This window comes from Cololabis saira, chromosome 3 (genome assembly GCF_033807715.1).
Source record: "Cololabis saira isolate AMF1-May2022 chromosome 3, fColSai1.1, whole genome shotgun sequence".
Lineage (NCBI taxonomy): Eukaryota > Metazoa > Chordata > Actinopteri > Beloniformes > Belonidae > Cololabis > Cololabis saira.
Window position 1 is genome coordinate 38,820,662 of NC_084589.1, and position 19,295 is coordinate 38,839,956.

The window sequence follows — 19,295 nt, forward strand, 5'->3', positions numbered from 1 at the left end:
TCCAACTCTGACTCTGCTGTAACAGAAAAGCCAAACATCGAAGGCTGGTGTGGAGCTCAAAGAGCCCTGAACATGCCTGTAACACCATGGGAATCCACTTCCTAGCGTCAAAGGTCGGCTTCATGTTGGAAAAGCCAGGAAGAGTCAGAGAAATGTAGAAAAACAAACCATTGAAAAGTACCGCCCATTTCCTTCCGACCTGCCTCCGAAGCCACGCCCCCAAACCGCACAAACACGCTGTGATTTCCAGTGACTTTGCAAAGGTCATCCGCCAAGATCGGCTGGTGTTTTTACAGTCATGCTGCTTCCGAAGGGGATGCATATTTGTAGTTTTGACGTGTCGGCATGTAATTACCTGCTTGTCGAGATTTTCAGCCGCAGCATCCCAACTTCCCTAAGTGATTCTGGGACTGGCATGTTCACCAGAGACTGGATGGGCCATTGTTTCCCTGTTTTTTACCTCCTTGCTTCATGTTTGAATCCCACGGGGAACTAAGAGAAGTTGCAATTCTTCGACTGACCACTAGGGGGCTGATTCGTAAAGTCAATCTCCCTGGGTTTCAAAAAACTAAATTATGTTCTCCCAGCTAGATTTGACAAAAATGACAACTTACAGGACTGTCTCAGAAAATTGGAATATTGTGATAAAGTTCTTTATTTTCTGTAATGCAATTAAAAAAAACAAAAATGTCATACATTCTGGATTCATTACAAATGAAATATTGCAAAACCTTTTATTATTTTAATATTGCTGATTATGGCTTACAGTTTAAGATTAAGATTCCCAGAATATTCTAATTTTTTGAGATAGGATATTTTTAGTTTTCTTAAGCTGTAAGCCATGATCAGCAATATTAAAATAATAAAAGGCTTGCAATATTTCAGTTGATTTGTAATTAATCCAGAATGTATGACATTTTTGTTTTTGTAATTGCATTACAGAAAATCAAAATATTAAAATTTTCTGAGACAGTCCTGTAGATTAGGTTTGAAATATTTTTATTTATTTTTTTTAACGCATCAGGTAAAATCATCTAAAATATCACATTTATGCACGATTAGGAGCACTGTCTTTTTAAAGAGAATCGATCCGATCATGCTGTTGATTCGACCGGTTATTTTCACCGAGGAGATCCCGCTGGACGGAAACCGTTAACGTAGTATTTTTTCCGTGATCCATGACCACCATTTCTCACTGCGCCAGAACCGACTCTCCCACTCTGCATCCATCGTTCATCCATGTTTAGATGTGAGCTGCCACACCTTGGTCACTGGGAGTATAATGGAAATGAAATAGGGGGAAAAAAAAAACCCAGATGACCATGAATTCAGCCTTCAATGTCACTCTTCCCTTCAGTGGCGGAGGTTCAATTCCACCTCTCAGGCCGAGGAGCCGGGGGGGATAAAGCCCAGCTCCCCTGCCGTCCGCGGACTAATCTCTCCTCGGAAAGCCACTCCAGCACGCGGCGTTCCCGCTGACCTCTCTCGCGGCTCGGTCTTATATCTGAGAGGAGGGATGGTGGGAGGATGAGGGGGGGGGGGTGTCACTCACCTGCCTTCCATGCTACAGCTCACATTAACAAGGAGACTCAGGGCTCTCGGGGCTTTGCATATAAATGATGCGTCTAGTCCCCGAGATCATATCAGTGTGTGTGTGTGTGTGGGCCTCAGACGCCCGCTAACCAGCTTTGATGTCAAGGGCGACGTCTTTATTTTCCAGTATTCTCCACCTACACGCGGCGGAGGCTCAGCATGCGGAGCAAGTTTCCAGCGTTTCATTCCCTCCGACGTTTTCAAGATTTCACATTTCATCGTATTTTGGTAAACAGCCGCGCTCGTACTTAAGAGTGAAATGGCTTCTTTCCACACCATCTAGCACGGCAGCAGACCAGCACTTTCTCAGTTTCCCGTGGGGTCATGATCTCAATATCAAATAGACTCTGTTGTTTTTTCCCTCGGAGGTGGAGGAGTGGTAGCAGAATGACCACGGAGACGAACCGATGTGACGGGGAAACACGAGACAGCAGCAGCTACTCACCAGTGAGCTCGTGCTGATATTTAAAGGGGGTTTATAACATGCAGCTCTCCACCAATTTATTCCTCCTTTCATCAGCATTGCTGCTCTGAAAAGGTGTTATTTTGGTGCGTTCGGGGGCTGGAGAGGAACCCGCGGCGACGTGGCGGCGTCAACGGCAGCGGAGCTACGAGCTAACGCTGTGGCGAGAAATGATTAGAAATGTTATTAACGCCACAGCAGAGGAATGAAGTCGGCGTGGCGAGGGCAGGCTCTACCTCCGAGGAGAGGGAGACGAGGAGTCAGCCTTTAATTTGTCTCCTGTTAAATATGCTGAGGCAGAAAACTGGAGCTGCATTTAGTTTGTCAGACGTTTTCTCTTATTAAGCACATTTCTCAACAATACCAAACAAACTGTGATGAGGCAACTGAATAGTTCCTGATCCTGCACGCAGCAAATTAAAAATAACTCATTAATTTAATCGTATTATTTCTTCCTGTAACAGAAAACAGATTTGTACTTTTGGATCCGTTTATAGCAGCTGATTTTTAGGGGGAGGAGTCAGTAGATGGATGGATGGATGGATGGATGGATGGATGGATGGATGGATGGATGGATGGATGGATGGATGGATGGATGGATGGATGGATGGATGGATGGATGGATGGATGGATGGATGGATGATAGAAGGGTGGATGGATGGATGGATGGATGGATGGATGGATGGATGGATGGATGGATGGATGGATGGATGGATGGATGGATGGATGGATGGATGGATGGAAGGGTAGATGGATGGATGGATGGATGATGGATGGATGGATGATAGAAGGGTGGATGGATGGATGGATGGATGGATGGATGGATGGATGGATGGATGGAAGGGTAGATGGATGGATGGATGGATGGATGATAGAAGGGTGGATGGATGGATGGATGGATGATAGAAGGGTGGATGGATGGATGGATGGATGGATGGATGGATGGATGGATGGATGGATGGATGGATGGATGGATGATAGAAGGGTGGATGGATGGATGGATGGATGGATGGATGGATGGATGGATGATGGATGGATGGATGGATGGATGGATGGATGATGGATGGATGGATGGATGGATGGATGGATGATGGATGGATGGATGGATGGATGATGGATGGATGGATGGATGGATGATGGATGGATGGATGGATGGATGGATGGATGATGGATGGATGGATGATAGAAGGGTGGATGGATGGATGGATGGATGGATGGATGGATGGATGGATGGATGATGGATGGATGGATGATAGAAGGGTGGATGGATGGATGGATGGATGGATGGATGGATGGATGGATGGATGGATGATAGAAGGGTGGATGGATGGATGGATGGATGATAGAAGGGTGGATGGATGGATGGATGGATGGATGGATGGATGGATGGATGGATGGATGGATGATGGATGGATGGATGATAGAAGGGTGGATGGATGGATGGATGGATGGATGGATGGATGGATGGATGGATGATAGAAGGGTGGATGGATGGATGGATGGATGGATGGATGGATGGATGGATGGATGGATGGATGGACGGACGGACGGATGGATGGATGATAAATAAAAGTTCAGTCCAAACCAGAAGGTTCAGACTGAGGTGCAACAGTTTTGTTCTTCCCTCTCCAGCAGAAAACAAAAGCATCTGAACCAAAACCACAAGACTTCTGGATCGATACCCGGCGTGGGATGTTTGGCTGAATCCACGGCATCGCGTCTGGAAAATATCAGCGTGTTGGTGCTGATGCTCTCGGCTTTTTCGCACCTCCAGGACCCGGACGACTTGTCTTTAAGTCGACCATGAACTCTGGTGCGTCTACGACGCCAGAACCAACTCCAGACCAGATTGACCTGATTATTATTCTCCATAAATGCTTATCCCCCAAAACTCAGAAGAACTTTCTTTTTCATGTAGATGTAGAAGAATAAACTGAGTTTTAGGCGACCTCACTGGAGCCTCGAACAGGAAATGATGCGTTTGACGTTTTCCCCACTTCTCTCTATTCGGCTCACTGTACGTGCAGCGACATGTGACGGTATCAGTATCACAAGCAAATGGAAACTCCATCTTTTGTTAAAGCCCCGAGGACTTGCTGGTGAATTCATCCTTTTACTGTAATGTTTTCTTATTAAATGTTCATATCGTTGTTCGTATTCACACGACCACGAGCCAGATTTCCACTCCTCTTCACAGCAGCTCAGTTCGGTTCATTTGCATACTGACAAAAAAGTAATTTCAAGGCGATTTACACGAGAGGTAAACAAGCTCAGTTAAGGTGACGGTGGAGAGGGAGGAAGAAACCTCCAGCAGACGGAGGCCCATAAAGGGCGGCCATCTGTCTCACCGGTATCCTGTTCTCGTGCACATGAAACAATGTTTGGAGGTTGGTTTGTAAAAGAGTGAACTACAATCCACATGAAGAGGCTGGAGGGGCACAGTGTTGTACGTTTACGTGAAGGTTGCATTTTGTTTGTTTACTGTCACATTTAGTCTCTTTTCTACGGTGGCCGAGACCTGCCATTGCTGAAAATAAAAGTAACGCTGCAAACAGAAACAAACGCCGCTGCAAATTAAAGAAACGCTGCAAATAAAAAGAAACGCCGCTGATGAACGCAAATAAAAAAGTCACAACGGAAGTGAATTACCGGGGACTATTTTTGCTGATGCACCGGTGTTTTTTACGTGAGAGGAGAAGTCCCTGACCACCACACACAGCTTCAACTTCACATTCACAAATAACTATTGTTACCCACGCTTTAGATTATTCTTGGCATTATTATTAATGATAAAAACAACAAAAACAACAACACCTCTCACATAAAAACAATGGTGCATCGGCAAAAACAGCCCCGGGTAATTCACTTCCGTTGTGGCTTTTTTATTTGCGTCGTTTTTTATTTTATTTGAAGCGGGGTTTCTTTATATTTTCAGCGTTTCTTTTATTTGCAGCTGCGTTTCTATTTGTTTGCAGCGTTTCTTTTATTTGCAGCGGCGTTTGTTTCTGTTTGCAGCGTTACTTTTATTTTCAGCAATGGCGGGTCTCGGCCACCGTACTTTTCAGTCGAGTTTAGCTGGTTAGAAAAGGAAAACATCACCAGGGTGTCTACAGGTTGGACCAAGTTAAATTCAAGACTTTTTAATACCATTTTCACTAAGAAATCCAGCGCTGAGGTCGAAGTTGCCAGATCTGGCTGACGGGTTCCAGCCCAAACGCGATGAAAAACCCACTGAAATAATGAAAAACCAGCCCAAATCATACATCTTCTATGTTAAAACCGTCAATTATCAAATGCATAATACATTTCAAGTCATAAGCAAATTAAGCTTCACAACACCACTTAATAGCCAAATACAGTTCAGGCTCCAAACAAAAACTACAATTAAATTGTGTAGATTAAAGCAGATAAAATATCAGTGAGTTTATTGTGTAAGTTTCTACTTTTCTCTGCAATAATAAAACATTTTTTGTTAATCATTTCTCATAAATATTTTGTAAAAACCAGGAAAATTTGTCAAAATTTTATCAACTGTTTTGCTCCTGAATTTTTCAGCCCAACTAGGTGGAAACCCGCTCAACCTGGCAACACTGACTGAGGCGTCTAACAACTGGTAAAACTTTCCCTTTTCAAAGTGTAAGAAAACTTTTTAATGATGACTAGATAAATTCCCTCTAAAATTAACAATCAAAAATTAAGACCCTTGGACAAATAAGACAAATTAAGACATTTAAAGGCCTTATTTTATGAAAAATGTAATTTAAGACTTTTTAAGGACTCGCCTGATAACGACTTCCACACATATATAAGAAGAACTGGACAACCCCCCCGTGATGTCACAAAGGGTTTCTGAAGAGTGCTTTTACACCCTCTTTTAGCTTTTTAATTTTTCTCTTACTAAAAAAGCTAAAAACCTCTTAACTTTTACCGCAGAGGTCCACAGCGTGATCGCCGCTTTAGTACCAACATCAGAAATGACGGAGCCTTGCAGTCACCGTGGCCGTTGAATGATCATGCTCTGTTAGGTCTTTATTCACAGCTCGGAAGCCAAAACGGCTCCAAGCGCTAAGTGATGAGAGCCAGCTACTGGCCACAGCAGCCGTCAATCAAAAGACTCCCCCCCTGAGCGACGGAGCTGCAATTAAACGTATTTAACGGTGCAAAGAGTCGTTTTTCCGCGAGACTGGACCGAAAGGACAGAAATAAACTCTGCCATTGTTTTATTACGGAGGAATTCGATTCAACAGGTTTGAAAGACACAAATGACACGGGAACTGATTTTCTACCGCGGAAGCGAAGGATATAAGTGTCTGTATTTACGGTCGGGCCCCGCGGCCCGACGGCCCCGCGGACTGTTTTTTTCTTCACAATCTTGAATATTTTACAGGTTTCCTGCAGGAAAAGGCCAGACGCATGAATCATTACCTTCACTTACATACACAGTACAAGGTAATTACAGCGATGAGTAACACGCTAACCCTTCAACCCGAAAATCTGCCGATGCAACAAAATAATTCACACACTTGGGGGGAGGTAACACCTCCTGGGAGGAACCGGCACGAAAACACACTTTGATACATTAAAGCCATATTTGCTTCTTTTGCACATGTAAGAACGAATCTGCAAAATTTCGAGACCTTCGAAGGCTCTAATCTTGACAGATGCCTCCGGCCTATGACTTGCTTGGAAAAATTGATATATTATATATATATATGACACCTTGCAAGCTACCAATCCAGTGAATTCCACTTTAATAAGGACAAAATGGGAGGAAGAAATGGGCACTGAGATCCCGGATGCTCTATGGGTTTAGAACACGTCCATAAGTGCTATATTAACGCTAAGAACTGCCTAATCCAGTTTAAAATCAACTGTTTATGAATTTTTAACTTTATTTTATTTATTTATTTTTTATTTATTAATTTATCTATTGTTATTCTTAGCTATTTCTCTTTCTTTGTATTTTGCTTTCCACATTTTATACCAGTTTCTTCATTTATTATGTTCTAAGAAACTAAAAAATTGCACTATGACCTGTACTCTATGCGCACTGATGTGCGTATACTGAACATTTGTAACTGTATTTTAATGTGCTCTAATAAAACACACTTGAAAGAATGAAAACACACATTGTGAGGAGAGAAAGACACACCAGCAGCCTTGCGACAGTGACAGAGACAAACGGCAACAGGACAGTGATTACAGTAAGGACCAACCCCCCCATTATAGCGTTTACGGGAAGATAATAGTAAAAAATGTGGCCATGAGCCGTAAACACACACATAGTTTAACTAAAAGAGAGGCGGCCCCTCCCAGAACCCCTCCCCGCCCCGCCCTCATGTCAAGTCCTGCGTGATGGAGGACAGAGAACCCGGCTGGCCCCCGGATGCTGCCCCGACTCCCCCATCCATCCTCCGCCGTCCGCCCGGCCAACTAATGGAGACTAATCAACTGTCAGTGTGAACAAGCTGCCCACTACATCTCCCTGCTTCCCGTAGCACGCCGCCACCCGCCCCCCCGCCCCCCTACTGCCCCGCTGCAACGCCCCTGCTAATATTAACCCAACCCCCTCCCTCCCACCGGCTCCCAACTGTCGTGGACTGAAATAACTGAGTGATGGCTCTATGCAGCTCCTCCTTCGCCCGCCGCGTAACACCCACACATTTATTTCCCATTAACGCACCTTAACCTCCATGACCTCTATTATATATTTGACATTAATCTCATTCAAGTCCCACACCTAATCTTAAATTAACCTAGACCCTCGGCCCGGCCGTCGCTGGTAGACGCTCTACTTTGTAAATGTGACAGTCGGACAGTGAAACAGGCTCCATGTGTTTACCATTCCTCCTCCGGGTTATGAGTTACAGGCCTCGGATGCATCTGGGTAGGTGTGTAGTTTGGCTTGTGTCTTTGTTTTGTTTGGGTCACGGCAGTGAACTGGAAGCTCAGCAGAGCATGAATGAAAACATGAGCGATGCAACAAGAAGAGCATTAGGGCCAACGACACCAGGAACCCCGGCTACGCCGCTGTGCATCAAATACTGCTCTGTTTTCCACGCAAACTTTAGTAGGCAAAGGAAACTTTATGTGCATGTAAACAAATGTCAGTCAACGTAAAGAGCTTAAGAGTTTAACCTGCAGCCATCCTGGAGGTTAAAGGTGACTCCCGTGTCGACAACAACAAGCGGTCAGAGTTAAATCATCCGGAGGTCAAGTCATAAAAAGGCATTGAGTGTAAATGTTCTCTGGGGAGCAAAATGACTTGAGCTGAGAAAGTTTTGAATTAGAAGTGTAAATTAACTCCTATTTTAAGCCTCTGGTGACGCTCAAAAACAGAATTAATCCTAATTTTCCACGTGTGCAGGAAAAGTCTATAAAAAAAGGACAGAAATGTCCCTCCAATTGCTTTGTTGGAAGCTCGACTCTCGTACCCTCGACCACCGAATGTCAGATACACCGCCGTCAACGGATGAAAACACCAGGAGGAAACGTCACGGCTTCTGTTTTTGCCACAACTGACATTTCTTGAGTTATCAGTGGCTATAAACTCGCCTCCTTTCAGACCGACTGGCTTCGTGGCGGAGGCCAGAACCCCAGCAGGAGATGCCAGTTATGGATGGATGAGGATGATTGTGAGGTAATGTTGTTTAGCATCACAGGTTTGCATTTGAAAAGCTAAAACGGCACGCTGGAGGAAGCTGGAAGTCCGGTGGGCATCAGCTAGGGTTGGCCAGTTATTCTGTATAGCTCAAATGACGCTTTTCCACTAGTACCTACTCAGCTCGGCTCGCCTCCACTTGGTTTGGTTCTTTCCCACTAGGGGTCTAACGTGCCAGTAGATACTTTTCTGTAACTATTCTGCCGAGGTTCTAAGCTGAGTCGGCTGTATCTGACATCATCACACTACAGGCCACTGATTGGTCGGGGGGTTGGAGTCAGACGTCTGAGTCAGGATGTGACATCAGAGAAAGAGCGACTCTGACGGCTTCTTGTTCATTTTATTCAACAGGCAACGGCAGCAAAAGTCTGTTTGGTGATCCAGCTCTGAGGTGCAGATGTTCATAAACCTGGTGGCTGAGGAGAGAATTAAAAAAGGGATCTAGACAAGCGACCAGATCCACCAGAAGCTCTGTCACTTTATAGCTGCTCGCGGCTCCCAATGGACTTTTCAGCAGCGCCGGGACAAACAAAAAAACATTAAAAACTGTCGCCGCTTGAAGCTTCTCTCACTCTGATTTTTTAACTTGATATCGAACACAAGCCACAGACCCAGCAGTACATCTATCATCTCCTCCAGGTTCTACATCTTTAGTGTTGTCTTCTTCGTTTAGATCTTACGATCAACCCTCGCTCCAACCCTCCTCTTTCTGCTCCACGTACTGAATTGTAATGGAAAAAAAACAGACAGAGTTGAGTGGAGCTGAGATGAGATGAGTAGAGCCAGTAGGTGCTAGTGGAAAAGTGCCAATAGTCGGCTCCCGCCAAGACATGGAGGCACCTAAACCAGCTCCATGGGCTCAAAAGCCTCTTCAGGAACCTCTGGGGGATGTCCAGACTTGTCCAGTTCTTTTTATACAGCCTATGGTTGCACCACAGGGGCAACAACAGCACAAGAAAGACGTCACGACATCTGTGGAGGTTAGGATGAACCCCAAAACACCTTTTGGAAGTTGTTGTACCTGATAACAGTGAAACGATGTCTCTCTCTCGCTCTCTTTCTGTTCATTTATTTATATATGGTAGTTTTAACTTGTTGGCTGCTTGCTTTGTTGTCTTTTTATGTTTCTAATTGAAAATTGTTTGTATTCATCACACACACACACGCATGATCATATACATACACGCATACACACACATAGACATACACCGGCTTGTTCACCTGCATGCTGGCTCTGTAGTTTTTGGGGTTAGGTAGCGGTAGCGGTAGCTTAGCTCAGACTGCGATCAGATCTCAAGATTTAGGTCGATTGCTGTTCATGTTTTGGTTGGCTCCGGGCCGGTTTCGTGCTTTGTTTGTGGTTTTTTGTTGCAGATTTCCAGTGCTTGACGTGTGTCTCCGTGTGTTCCTGCTTCCTGGATTGGCAGTGGATGTCGTCACCCCCCCCACCCCCCAAAAAAAAAAAAAAAAAAAAACACTGGGTTTGTATGTGTATATTTATGTATGTGTACGCATATGTATGCGTATATATATGTATATATATTAAATATAGTAATAATGCACATATATATACCTTTGGTTTCTACCTTCATGGTATCAATCATTAATATGTGTGCAGACAAGGTAAAAAAAAAAAAAAAAAAATTGTTTGTATTTCTTTGATTTCCTTTCCAATTGTTTTGTTGTTTGTTTGTTTTTTAAATTTTTCATTTATTTATTTTATTATTTTATTTATTTCCTTTTTTTCCCCCATTCTTGTTATCTTAATATTTTATTGCTCTCTATTCTTTTCAAGAGCTGCCTATGGAGAAGTGTTTCGAATTAGCACTTGTGCTAAAACACTTAAACAATGCATCTGGTTTGTCCAATGTAATTGCTATGTCCATATCAAATAAACATAAATAATAATAATAATTTTAATCGAACGATCTGAACCCACGATGGCTGATGTTTTCCTCTTCTGTTCCTCAACATATCGGTTTTGTCGCTTCAGTTTTCAGCTCTTGATCCGTCTCTTTCCCTGAAAACACCAAGTTGTCTCCAGAAACAAACGTACAGAGGTCGACTTGAGGCGTGACGTTTCCCTCAGATTCCAGCGGTTTCAGACCAGATCAGCTGACTTTCTGGAGAGCATTACGGAGACACATGAACGCCCCCCCCTCAGACAATAACAAACCCACAAAGACATCCTTCAACCATGCTGCCTCTTGTGAATGTCAGGAAGCAACACCCACCTTCCCTCTCAACAACAAGGCGAGGAGCAGACTCCTCGCTCTCCGAGTGTGTGCTGCATCGCTGGAGAGCTGCTATCTCTGTGATTCCAACTGATTCATTTCCATATTTTCATGCACCACACAGGCAGAGCCCGTATCTCTGTGCATGACAGCCACATCCTCCCGGTTAGCGTTCATCGCTCCGCTCAGAGCCTGAAACCAAGTCTCACACTTCTGACCTTGACCTAAAGAGACTCTCTAACCAGCCACCCCCCCTTTTTATTAAACCTGCATCTCCTGCTAGACTCAGCTCCACCGTACGGGATTTATCGCAGGACTTGTGATGCTGATTGGCCGGGAGAGTTCTACATCATTAGCACAAAGCTTGATTGACTAACCGTCAAGAAGAATATTATAATAGATGCCGCTACACAGACAACAGGCACTAATTAGAACTCTGTCATTACAAGAAAATTGTGATGGAAATTACAGGCGGCGAGCTCTCCTCCATCTGGGTACTTGATGTTGTTTCTCCTGAGCGGTTCTTCAATAAAATACTACGTAAACCAAAATGTTGTGTGTTTTTAGCCTGTTAAACTTGGGGGGGTGGTGTGATGGTCCAGAGACGAAGGTTTACCCATAAGGTATCAACAAACCAGCAGGAGGAGGAGACAGAAGTCCGTCTTACCATCTTTCCCGATCAAGAAGTCCAGGTAGCGGTAGGTGTAGGCCACGCCCGTCTTGGTCTCCACCTGCGGCCTCTTCAGGGTGGAGTAGATCTTGCCCGGACTGCTCTCCTCCGAAGCCGGCTTCAGCTTCCTCAGCCCACAGCCCATGGCGTCGCGGTCTAGGGGTCAGTCGGCGTACGGGCCCTGCAGAGCACACGACACAAAGTGTTTTCATCCACATTAAAGGCTGCAACCGAAAACCAATACAGTCTTTATTCAAGTGAAAGTAAAGTTCTTCAGAAATCTGTTCTCTGTAAAAGAAACAAAAACAGACTTTTAACTCCTTATTCCAGTTTTGGACATTTGGTAATCGCATACAAAAGCAGCACGTCTCATATAACCTCATGTATATTCTTATGAATCAAAATCTTAGTAATTCATGTCTTTTTCTTGTTTTTTTCTAAGCTACGTGAAAATAATAAACCGACTTAAAGGGGACCTATTATGAAAAACATGTTTTTTCTTGCTTTAAAATATAAAGTGGTCTCCCCTCAGCCTGCCAACTCAGAGAAGGAAGAAAGCAACCAAATTCTGCAGTGTCTGTACAGCCGCCCGGATGATGCTTCCAGTGTGATGTGACTTCTATGAGCCGTTCAGAGAGGTTGGCCTCCGATGCGTGAAACCACGCCCACAACTATAAAACCGTGTAACTGCATGCGAGCATCCGACTATCACGTAGCACTGCGTGACATCAACGCTCTCTGTCCATCTCCCTCCAGCCAGCTGCCACTTTATTGAGGTTTTTGTAGTGAAATGAGGAGGAATCATAGAGATAACTTCTCATTTCAACTAACTGGATCAGCCATTCCCCATCCGTGACCGTTTCCTACAGCGCTTTCAACCAGCTTTCAACGCGAGCGACAGGAAGAAAATAGAAGCAGGACGTTCGACTAATGTTCAGCTCAAAACGGCGCGTCGCTGCGGCCAGTTAGGACAGTCCAATAGAAAATAAAGCAATGGAATTGATTTTGACGCTGACGCTCGCTCGCATCGCATGCATGACATGGTGTAAAGGCTGATTTATGGTTCCGCGTTACACCAACACAGAGCCTACGGCGTAGTGTCTGCGTCGATTTAACGCAGAACCATAATTCAGGCTTAACTCCGCCGGCCGGAGCTTCCGCCATTTTTTCGTAGCGGTGTATCGCGTCATTCAGGCAGCCAATCAGCACAGACCTCATTATCATAGCCCTACCCACTCAGAATCCTGCATAGATAATGAGGCTAGAAACGGTGAAGATAAAGACATGCCCCAGAGGCTGAATTTCTAATTTATATAGAAAAAACAATCAAAAGCTTGTTTTTAAGACATTCAAGGCCTGTTTAAAATAGACATTAAATGCCATAATAGGTCCCCTTTAAAGTCCTGGAGGGGTGCGGGGGGGGACAGGTGAGGGTGGGATTCACCTGTCTAATCTGACAGGTGAGTCACGCCTCCCTGTCAACATCACCTGATAAACGACTATATCACACAACATCTTGTAACTCTGCTGAAGGCGAAAGGATCGCCTAAATTATTTGTCTGACAAAAAGAGTTATGAAAAAATAATAAACTGTTTTATTTGACAAGACGGGTTGGAGGTGGCAGCGTTGAGGACGTTTCTTTGGAAGAGGAAAGGATGGCAAGGATAAATAACGAGCATGAAAGAATAAGAAGTGAATGATAAGTAACCTAAAATCAGACACTAACATCTGGGAAACACATTTATCCAACCTTGAACCTAAACCAGTACCTTTCAACTGGATTCACAGTTTTATTGTACTTATTTTACATGCTATTCACTTCTCCACACGCTGATTTGTTTTGTTCAGGCACTAGTTTAGTCATGAAGAACTACTGTATTTGGTAAAGATTTGGAAAAAATATCCAGATTCACCCCTAAGGTAGGATAGTGCATATTTGAAATGTACATTTTCTTTTTTCTTCCTTACATTTCAGAAAAATGCCCAAACATGGCCTACATCTTTAGACCACATCTGCAGTTCTCTGCGGCGTTGACTGATGCTGCTGTCTGGGGACGAGTCCCTGGATCACATATCCAACAGATACAACCCAGATCTGCCTTTTCTTTGTTTCTTTAGGCCAGCGATTCTCAACTGGAGGGTCGGGACCCGTTTTCAGCAGGTGTTAGGACTTTGCTTCAAGTAAAGATACATATTTTTGAGTCTTTTTAACTCTACTTTTCAGTTTATGTAGCAATGGCTATACATTTCTTTGTCATTTTGGAAATACTTCTCAGTTGTTACATTTATCTTATTTTAAGTTTCAAGTTTCAGACTTTATTGTCAGATTTGCTAAATTACAGTCCTCTCTGACCCACGGTGCAAAATACAAGTAATAGAATAGAATAAATTAAGATAAAGAATAAAATAAACAGTCCACAATCAAAATGACAAATTAAACTTGAATATTTACATGGTATTTACATGGTGAATTACGATATAAAACATGTGAGGTAGTTCGAATAAGGGAAAGTGAAATGTGCAGTCCCTGATTTATTGAACACACTGTTAATATCAAAACTTTAAACTGCATCTTTTCTTTAAATATATTTGAAAACTTGAACATTTTCCATGATTTGGCTCACAGCTTGTCATAAAGGGGTGATGGTGGATCCACAAGCCACACCAGCCTAGGACCAGTGCTTTAGGCCACGTCTGAGCTTCAACACGTGTCAGAGCCAGCTTGACCTTTAGACATCTGGCCCAAACAACACGCAGCCACCAAGTTTGGTTCAGCTCAGGTATCTGCCCCGTGAAACTGAGCTGAAAGTAGCCTGGACCGGCACACATATGTCTCCTATGTGTAATAATGTTGCACAGGCACAACATCAATGCATTACTCTAAAACTGTAAAAAGAATAACACAAAACTATAATTTGTCTCTTTCTCTATTTTCCTTTAGAATGGATTGATGAAACATTTTTCTACCTGTTGCAACTTCAAAAAACAGTCAGTTTGAATTCAAACACATTCTTCCATGTTGTTCTTCATGTTTCTACAGCACCCCACGATGCATTCTGTAAACACTGGCTTATTTCTGTTGTATTATTAATGACCATTGTGGTTTTTTGCTCTGAACAGGATGGTGAGGTGGAGGTATTGAGTTGTTTGTCAACTGAAACCTTTGCAGTTGCAAAGTATGCTTATCAAATAAACCTCTGAGCTTTCAAACTTCCATCCATCCTCCCGTCAACTTCTGCGTATCACTCCTGGAGTCTTGGGGCAGCAGTGCGAGCAGATGAACCTCCCACTCCCCATCTGCCTCCTCCAGCTCTTCTGGGGGGGTGCGTTCAAAGAGAGATATCTGAGAGATAAAGCATCTGTCGGCTTCATCTTCCACTTTTGGAAGCCGAGGTTCTGCACACCAAGTCCCTCGTCCTCGGCTGTCACCCATAACCCATTCTTTTATTTTTTATTTTTCATACTTATAATCAGTACTCGAGTTGTAAAAAAAAAATCAGGGGGGATGGTGGATTTTATCATATTGGGACAGATAATTTGTGCTGAATACAAATAATATAATATAATATATTAAAAATACTAGCACTGAACAAAAAAAACCTGCAGAAATACTGCAGGAATGACATAGCAGCAGTTAAATGCAGCAGTTAAATGCAGCATTTTGTAAGCTTTAAATATCCACTGGGCTTACATCAAATACATCAAAACACAACAATAAACAGTTTTCTGAACTTATCAATATGCCCCTGTCCTTCACAGGATAAGTAAAATGGATCACTGCAAAAACTCAAAATCTTAACAAGAATATTTGTCTTATTTCTAGTTAAAATGTCTCATTTTATTAAAAAAAATCTCATTACACTTAAAACAAGACTCATCACTGGAAAAAACAACAATTTTCACCTGTTTCAAGTAGATTTTCACTTAAGTAGAAAAATCTGCCAGTGGAACCAGATTTTATTGCTTGTAATGAGAATATAAATATTGTCCCATTGGCAGATTTTTCCTACTTATTTCAAGTGAAAATCTACTTGAAACAGGTGAAAATTGACAAATAAGTTATTTTTCTGGTGTTATTTTTCTGGTGATGACTCTAAATGTTGAAATAGCAGTAAAACCACATTCATTGATGAAATGACATAAGGGATGGAAAGGGGGGATGGCAGTTTTACAGGGGGATGATTTGGACCGTTTTTATTTCAGGGGGGATGCCACCCCCCCTCATCCCCCCTCATCCCCCCTCAACTCCAGTACTGCTTATAATTTATCCTTATCATTTATTTAGTCCGAGTTCATGTTGTCCTGATTATGTATCAGACTTTGAGCTGCTGTAACACCCAAATTTCCCCTCTGGGGATCAATAAAGGACTATCTTATCTTATCTTATCTTATAACACACCTCAGCCAACGTCCAGCCTTTGAAACCTTTGAAAAGGATGCCATGTCATTTCAGTGGTCGTGGTTGCATAAATAGTTCAGTCAAATATTTCAAAAGCTTAGTGAATGCAGAAGTTTCAGAAATAGCAACATTGGTCGTGTTAGTTGAATCTGAAATAGCAGTAGTTGTAGAAGTTAGCTTGTGCATCAAGGGAGCGACCCGGAGCTTCAATGAACAGCAACAGATACTGAAGATACTAAGATACAGATACTAAAATGAATTCAGCTACCAGTCAAATGAGGGGAAAAGTTGGATCAGAAAGTCTGTCTGTGTTTTCATTTGAAGTGGACTTCTGTGAAGCATCTCACAGTCATTGTGCTCCCGGCACGGAGCGTTAACGAGATAAGTCCAGTTTATTCCCTGTATATGGTGCATTTCAAATCCATTTGCAGTTCAAAGCCCTTTCCAACATATACAACGGCAGGAAAAGAGATTAAACAGTTTGGAACAAGGACGAGAAAAAGTAAAAATAAATGTCAATGAAACAAGAAACAACAAAGCCCAATCCCTTGTTCCTGGTCGGCCTTCTTATTGCCAACAACTGACTTGAAAGTCTGGACTTTGAAAGAGTTGTGGGAGATACATTTCCCTCATAATTTAGTTCCCAGAACCGTCTTCTCTGTGATGAACGGGCTCATCAGACCCCTCTGTGTTTTTTCTACTGAACCTCAGTGAAAAATTTAACGGGATTTCTGTTAACCCATTACGAGTAAAGAGAGAGCATGAAATGAAGGCAAGCTGAAAGAAAACCCTCTGGTCCCTGGGGAGGAGTTCTGAGCGGGGGCTCGGTTAACACCTCCTCAGAACGAGGGGCATAGAGGAGCCATCCATAACAACTCGCACCTCATAAATTTCACAGCAGTTAAAGCAAACGCTGGTTAGATGTATTAAAACCCTGACACCACATTTCCTTCTGCAGAGAGCACATGTGTTACACGAGGGGCTGCGATATGTGGCTCTAGTGATTGTGACACAGTTTAAAACCACAATACAGCTCTCACTGGATCTGCTGTGACATTTCTGAGGTTGTTTCAGATGCTGATAATGGTCTCTTTTATCCCCTTCTTCCTGCCCTTTGCCTAACTCCCATCATTAAACGAGAGCTGTGACTGCAGTCTGCAGCAGGTAAGACATTAATCACTCATAAATACGTCACACAAGCCCAGTAGAAAAAGTATAGATAAATTCATACATATACAGTAATAATATCCCTTTAATCACTCGTCATGTTGGACTGAATTTTATTGTGGTGACCAGAGTTAAATACCGTATTGGCCTGAATATAAGACGGTGTTTTTTGCATTGAAATAAGACTGAAAAAGTGGGGGTTGTCTTACATTCGGGGTCTAGACGTTATACCCATTTACACCGCTAGATGGCGACATACTGTATATCTTTAAAGCGAATGCTGAACTTAACTCCCCAGGCCAAAGCGAACCCCTGTCACGAAGAAGAAAAATAAGAAATAGTATAAGAAAGAAAAGAGAAGAAAACAAGAGAAGAGATAACAGAAAGTGGAGAAACGTAGCGACAATCTGGAGAAAAGTGGGTGGAAGATCGGCAGGTTAACCGGCAGCTGAGGAGAAGTTATGATGCAAACTTCAAGATAATGATTTCAATGAGGCAAAATAACATGCTTTTTCTCTCGAATATATTGTTATAATCATTTGTTTCAGATGTACTGTAATTATTTTCTGTATTAAAATTGAATTTCGTGTTCAAAAAGTCTTTCTTCAAACTTGAGTCTTGAAAAAGAGGGGGTCGTCTTATAATCGGGGTCGTCTTATATTCGGGACAATACGGTACGTTGAAATGAGATGTTGGTGTCTGTGTAATTTTTATGTTCCTCATCAGGTGATAAAAACCAAGAATTCATTCCTACTTAAGAGCATGGTCTTTTGTATTGTACACTATCTTGATCTTACAGCTGGGAGTAAAGGCGTAACGGTGGATCGTCACTCTTACTTTGAGGAGTGATTGTACTAACAGACCACTGCATTTGGCAGCTGGACCTGGACGGCTCCTCCTGTAGCCTACAGTCGTCCTCCAGGTTGTCCTGCACCATTCAAACTAAATTTACTCTGACATTAATTGTTACAAATTATGGTTTGATGGCAGCCTCAAAATAATTCAATCAGAAAAGATTTAAGGTAGCACAAGGTAGCGTCGTAGCTCAGCACGGGGACCACCAGGCCTCGTCAGTCAGCCAACTACTGGATATTTTAGGGTGCTTGACACGAGCTCTGGAAGTCCTCATTTCAGCTCTGGCAGTAATCAAACGTCAGGTTTAGATTAAATAATCTTGTTTTTACTATAGTAGGCTCTTCTAACTCTTTCAGCTTCGAGTGAAGCTGAACTCATGCCATGTTCAACTTCCCAGTGGTACCAAGTGACACGACGACCCACTGTCTGTCTGGTTGGCGTCGCTGGCTTCACCAGCATCAATGAGCCGGGTGATGCAGGAGATGGAGCGGCTGGAGGATCCACGCTGAATAACAACGGGATTTGTGTCACAACTTCACCTAAAATAATATGACCAGCAGTCTCCCTCTGCCGTTCCTTCAGTCGTGTTCGCTGACCGCACATAACTTCTTTCTGAGACTCTGGGAGTTTGGTAAATATGGAGAGAAAATCGACTCAAAACATTTGTGTGTGTATTATCTGATTTGTGCATAGTATTTGATTTGTGTGTATTATTAGATTTGTGCACGCGTAACTTGCTCGACCTTACGGACAAAACGATAATTACGAATTGAAAAAGCCTCCTACACACACAAGTTGTTAAATACGCACAAATCGCCTGATTCACACACACAAAGCTACAGATAGGCACAAACGGTTTTGAGACTATTTTTTAAGCCTCACAGATTCAAGCCTCAAGCATTATTTCCATTTACGTTATTATAAGAATATCTCAGCACCCCATGGTTATAACACATTTACTTTGTACTAGTCTATAATTCCTAATATGGACAGATATGCATTTATGAGCCTTACAAATGTAATTACATGTTTTAAAGCAACGACCACTAGGTGGTGGAAAAACTGACGGTCAAATCGGGAGGCAAGAAGACGATAATGGCGGCATCACGGTGGTCTGAAGTAAGTTTACCGACTTAGGTAGCCTACCCTGGGTATGTACATGTACGGACAAGTCTCAAAACCATTTGTGTGTATCTATAGGGTTGTGTGTCAGGTGATTCGTGCACCCGTTTTTAACGATTTGTGCGTGTAG

General features: G+C 42.9%; 1 protein-coding gene across 1 annotated transcript in view; it reads right to left on the reverse strand.

Annotated features, from left to right (window-relative positions):
- LOC133439349 (raftlin-like) overlaps nt 1-19,295 on the reverse strand; it is a 205,955-nt gene that overhangs the window by 161,195 nt on the left and 25,465 nt on the right. Inside the window, exon 2 of the mRNA XM_061717474.1 lies at nt 11,619-11,802. Coding sequence (XP_061573458.1) covers nt 11,619-11,766 — 148 coding nt within the window. The 5' untranslated portion in view covers nt 11,767-11,802. The remainder of the gene's footprint in view (nt 1-11,618; nt 11,803-19,295) is intronic.